At 39.9% G+C, this 5,860-nt stretch overlaps 1 protein-coding gene across 2 annotated transcripts; it reads right to left on the minus strand.

Annotated features, from left to right (window-relative positions):
• Positions 1–3,526: 3,526 nt before the first annotated feature.
• On the minus strand, positions 3,527–5,847 carry HSPE1 (heat shock protein family E (Hsp10) member 1). 2 transcript variants are annotated; one of them, XM_071216211.1, is made up of 4 exons: positions 5,736–5,847; positions 4,750–4,914; positions 3,845–3,934; positions 3,527–3,765 (listed from the first exon to the last, which is right to left on the minus strand). In XM_071216211.1, exons 2-4 carry the CDS (start codon positions 4,888–4,890, stop codon positions 3,715–3,717), a joined length of 282 nt encoding a protein of 93 aa, XP_071072312.1. In that variant the 5' UTR covers positions 4,891–4,914; positions 5,736–5,847; the 3' UTR covers positions 3,527–3,714. The 2 variants fall into 2 exon arrangements, with proteins under 2 accessions (XP_071072312.1, XP_004468533.2); XM_004468476.5 differs by lacking the exon at positions 5,736–5,847 and adding an exon at positions 5,575–5,696.
• Between the last annotated feature and the right edge of the window lie 13 nt (positions 5,848–5,860).

A 5,860-nucleotide genomic window follows, 5' to 3' on the forward strand; every position in this document is an offset into this window, starting at 1 on the left:
GAAAAAGCCATAATCTTAATATTGGCAACACCTGCACAAGAGACTAGGTCCCTAGTAATTTTAACTCTTTCCCAATTTTTTGATGTGTGGAATAGTGAAAAGCAGATTTTCTAGTCAGACAAATCTGAGTTCAATTCCAATTCTGCCAACTAAAATTACTGTCGACTTGAGCATGTTCTTCTAGCTCCCTGGGTGTCTTTCTTCACCTATGAGACAAGAGCACCACCTCACAGGGTTGCTATGAGTCATGTAATTAAGCAAGATTACACATTAAGTACCTAGAACAGTGCCTGACAAGTGCTCAAAAAAGGGCAGTTAATGAGAATTTCAGTAAGAATTTTACCTATTTTGCTCACCTTTCTTCTTCATATTTTCTGCTTCAACAGAAACAAAAAGTAAATGACAACATACTTTTCTGAATCATATGGTCCCACACTTCCAATGCCCTTGTTTGACCTAATTTTCTCAAAGGCCAAAATTCTTGTCCTTTTTTTATCAATATAATCTGACAATTTAAAATTACATTTTCAGCAACTCTGCTAGACAAGGATCACAGAAGTAGGACTATTTTTGTGCTACAAAAATTCTTTCATCCTTGTTATGCTTTAGAGATACTGTTGAGAAATAAAAGCATAACCTTGCAGAAAAATATCTAACAGGCCATTCCTGCCCCTGCTTCCATAAATCAGCCTGTGAAAACTTGGCCTTGCAGGAAAATATCAAATGAACAACTCCACCCCCCCCCCCACCCCCCGCTTCTGTAATCTAACAAACTACTCCACCCCTCTGCTTCTGTAAATCAGGCGAGAACCTTGCACTGCATTCTGCTTCTGTAACCCCGCTTGCAAAATTTCACCTAGCAATACATTAGCCAATAAGCAAAAGTCATACTCCCACATAAAATCCTATACAAACCTACGAAAACTGAAAAACGGGGCTCAGAATTTGGAGATGGACTCTCCTCTGGGCCCGTGCATAATAAATCTGTTCCACCACTTCTGAGTGCTGGATTTGGGTTTCTTCTGTAGTTCAGTACTCCTGGCTTTGCTGCAACAATACGGAGAAGAAGCATTCTTTTCTCTGGATGCATCATCTTTAACGTCAATTCCTGAGACACAAGGGTTTCAGAGAGTTTATTGGCTGTGCAAGCAATGGAGCACAGTGGCCTCATGGCCCCAAACTGCCTCCTTGATCTGCAGAAATTCTTATATTTTATAATATCAGGGTGCTAATGAATAATTGGGATGGAGCTAGACACGGATTCCTTCATTAATGAACATTAAGGGGTTGAACAAGCTGGGGTGGACCCCAAACTAGGGGGTTACAAAGTTACAATCATTTTCAGATATCAGGATTCTGAGAGAGGAAAGTTCAGAGAAGAGGTCAATCATATGGTTTTCCATATGGATATTAAACAAGGAGGGTAGAGTGGTAACCATCCCAATAGTAAGCAAATACAAGGGTAAATTCAATCTAGAATAACCATCACAAAGGTAAACATACACAAGGATAAGTCTAAATTAGAAATGGGTGAAACCACTCTAACTTATTTCAGATATTAATCTTTTGCTATTTTATAATTAAACGGCATCTATGATCAAGAAACCATTTTTTTTTTTTTAATAACTTCTTAACCATTGGTTTTATCAGTAGGTCTTGGATGGGATGGGGCCTTGAAGTTTAATGTCTTTTTAAGTACAATTATCTAATTCCAAAGATGAACTTAAGTTTGGGAACTACTGCCTTAGTTTGCAAAACTCATTTGCTTGAGTCTGCAGCACACATCAAGGTGCATAAAAGAAAAGCCATTGCCTTTAAACAGGATTCCTAACTTTACAATTTATGAGGCACATGGCCTTGAACAAGTTTTGTCATTTTTCTTTACTGATAGGGTACATATCAAGCCACAATTTTATTCCACTTCATCCAGACCTTCAAATTTGTTCAAGATAAAGATGGTACAGAGCTTTAAAAAGGTATTGTAGCAAAGTAGTTCTTAAGAAACTAAAACAAGAAAACAACTTGATCAGACAGAAATAGCTGTTAGCTGAGCTGGTCAAGTTTAGGAGTTGGTAACCAACTCTGTTGTAGGACGGGTCTGGGTTAAAAACCCTCTTTCCCATTGTTAAAGTTATCTAACCATTTCATGATTCAGTTTCCTTTCTGCTAAATTCAATACTAGGTACCTACTACCAGGAACTATTAGGTATCACCCACCACTCACACCATAGATGAATACCAGAACTAAGTGTATCAAATGCTTAGAATCCAACAATGTGGTAAAACAGAGGCTCTAAACCAGTGGTTCTTAACAAAGCATGAGCTTGAATTTAAATACAAAAAAAACCATCATTCCTGTGGGGATGTGCTGGTGTACAAGATATGTAATAAATAATACACAGTATAGTGTACACTTACTAAGAGGTCCATGGTTTGCACCTGACTGGCAAAGGATTCCATGGAACAAAAAAGTTTAAGTATTTTTAGAGTAGCACCTGCAGCTGGGTTGCCTATGTTCAAATCCTACCCCTGCCACTTCCCATCATGTGACCTTGTTATTAAGTAACACCTATAAGCCTTAGCTTTCTCATACACAAAAAGGGAGTAATACCAAGGTCACAGGGTGAGTTGGGGATTGAATTATGTCCCCCACAGAAGGCATTATCAGTTCTCAACCAAGGATTCTACGGATGTGAACCCATTTGTAAAAAGAACCTTGGAAAATATTTTAAGACGTAACCAAACTGAATGGGGGTGCACCTTAATCCAATATGTCTCAAGCCCTTATAAGCAAAGGAAACGACATAGAAACCTAGAAGCTTTAACCAACAGAAATGGAAGAGAAAGAAGGGACCGCCATGTGCACTGCCATGTGACAGAAAAGTCAAAGTAACCCCAAGATTTCCATTCAAGCCAAGGCAGGCCAAGGATTTCCACCCAGCAAGGAAGCAAGCCATCTAGTTTCTGAAATTATGAACCACTTAATTTCTGTCACTAGCCTGCCCATCGTACGGTTAATTGTTCTAGCAGTTGGGAAACAAACAGAGTGGACAAAAGATTAAGTCAATTGATAGGTAAAGTACCTACAATAGCCAGCAACTAGAAAATGCTCAGAAATTAGCAGCTATCATCATTAACACATGTTGCCTTTGCTTCCATCCAGAGGCACTCAATGTTAGCTATTACATAATATACTGTCTTGGATTACCCCTCAATTATGTAACACTTTTAAAAATGAAAATGCTGCCAGGAAGAAAATTTTCCTACCATATAAGTGAAGAACTAACTGTACTTTACTGCTATAAACTCATGTTTGAAAAGTTAGAATGGTGCTATTTGATTTTGCATTTCTTAAAATAAGGTAGAATGTAAAACTATGGCTTTGTAGCAGCATCAAATTATTTATGTAATAAAGCTAAATTCATCGTGAAAATACATCCACAAACAAACCTCATTTCCTAGAATTACTTATGTTACTTAAAAAGACATAAATCACTTTAAAGAACCCAAAAACTAAATGACTAAATAAAGAATTCATTTACATATTTTTATTTGAAAATGTTTATATTGGTACAGTGAAACTAAATTTTGGAAACACTGGATTATCATTACTTTATTACAAAAGAGTCATGGAAATAATCTACATGATGGAAGATTTCAGTACTTCAGTGGAATGGGCAGCTTCACATGATGCCATTTCAATAGTGATCTATTTCAGTCTATGTACTTCCCAAGAATGTCACCATCTCTAAATAAGAAATAATCCTGCAAATAAAGAAACCATTAGATAAGACAACTAACAGCAAATACTTAATGTCTTTTAAATGTTATTAAGGTTACAAACCTTATCATCTAGAACTACTTTGGTGCCTCCATATTCTGGGAGAAGAACTTTATCTCCTACTTTCACACTAACTGGTTGAATATCTCCACTCTTAAGAAAAAAAAGAAGATTGCTTATTAGCAAAGACAGGTAGTTCAGAAAATAAATACACTTTTTAAGAAGATACTAGAGATTGAGCCCAGGGCCTAGTACATGGAAGGCAAGCACTCAACCACTTGAGCTACATCAGCTTCTCTCTATATATACTTTTTTTTTCTTTTGTTTTGTTTTCCTTTTTATATGTATGTATATACTTTTAAATCACAATCAAGTAGGTGCTCTCAAATAGTAAAATACTAAAAATGCACTTGGTCAAGTTACACTCTGAAATAAGCCCCAAAGTTGCTTAAACTAAAACCCAATTTTAGTGTAAGTTCAAGCTAACTTTATAATTGCTGAACATTAACATAGCCTATCCACCAAGAGAAATGAAGTTTTTAAAAACATATGCAGTAAAATGGTCATCTTAACATGTTTCAACATATAAAACTTTAAGTTTTCTATACTTAGAAATATACTTTTGTTAGTCAATTTCCTTTCTTCCAAAGTACAGATATGGGAAGAGGAACTATGCAGAGGGTCCCCACAGTCTCCTTATTCCTAAATCCAGGACAGTTCCTTGATAGATCTTAGAGGTAAACAGCAACAATGCAGCTAACATATTTGACCCCAGGGGCATTTACTGTGTATTCTGGCTAATACTTTTTGAGGTCGGAGGTCTAACCAGTTAACTGAAGAATACCTAAAAGGATAATCCAACCTATTCCTTTCACAGGTAAGCTGAAGCCCCAAGTTGTTAATAGATTACAGCAATTTCAATGTTAGACACCAAAAAATTAACTCATTTTCAACCCCCATTTATTTACCTTTCCTTTAGATCCCGATCCAACGGCTACTACTGTTGCCTGCAATACTTTTCCTTGAGATTTTTCTGGAAGCATAATGCCTCCTTTGGTTACAGTTTCGGCAGCACTCCTTTCAACCAAGACTCGGTCAAAGAGGGGCATAAACTTTCTAAATGCCTGCCCTGCCTGTAAGGAAAGAAATTTTACACTTGAAACAAAATTACGTATATTTTCAACAGATAATACTATCGCAATCATTACCTCTCATATACCAACACATTCTAGTTTCAAAGATAAACATAGTCATATTACTACTTCGGGAAACACGTGAGTGTTCCGCCTATATACCACGTTTAGCTCCCCATTCCCTATGCATTAAGAGGTCGTTCTTGGTCCGCTGGCCAGACTAGCATTAGACCAACTTTCGTTAACTCCAAGGTCAAGCATATTCCTTCGACAGGCTTTTCTGGAAATTTTCAGGATACACAAACAAATCCTCCTCCTGGGGCGAAGCCCTTTCTGCAAGACCTTACAAACCCAGAACAGCACCGCGCACGGTAAGTCAAATGCCGCACGTGCTTTCGGGTTCCCGCCCCCTGCCCCACAGGGGCCGCACCCGGACACTCAAGCGAAGAGCCCTCAGCGGAGGAAAGGGTCAGTCAGCCGGTCTCTCGATCTCCGGCCCTGGCGCCGTCCCCTTGGGGGCCATGCCTGCCCAGGGTCCGAGCAAGAGCCGGACACTGAATGACCCCTACCCTTTCGGCCGGAACCCAAGCGGGCTGTTAAGGCTACCGAGCGTTTCAGAACGTCTCGGGACCACCGAACTCCAGCCCACGCGGTACCCACCATGGCACCGGTTGCGAGACTCTGGTACAGCGTCACCACCGCCACAAGGACAGACCTGTAGGTTGGCCCCCAGGCTACGAGAACAAGGGAAAAGACTGCCCAGTGCGCACGCGCGCTCGGCCCCGCCCGCCGCCCCTTTCCGCGAGAGGGGGCGGGCGCACCAGCGTGTGCGGTGATTCGTCCTGAGCGCGCTGCGCAGGTCACTGGCGCGCAGACAGGAGGGCGGTAGAAAAGAGGAGCTCATTCTAGGCTTTTCTAGGCTGCCGGCCGAAATGCAACACACTAG

Source organism: Dasypus novemcinctus, chromosome 7, assembly GCF_030445035.2.
Source record: "Dasypus novemcinctus isolate mDasNov1 chromosome 7, mDasNov1.1.hap2, whole genome shotgun sequence".
Taxonomy (NCBI): Eukaryota; Metazoa; Chordata; class Mammalia; order Cingulata; family Dasypodidae; genus Dasypus; species Dasypus novemcinctus.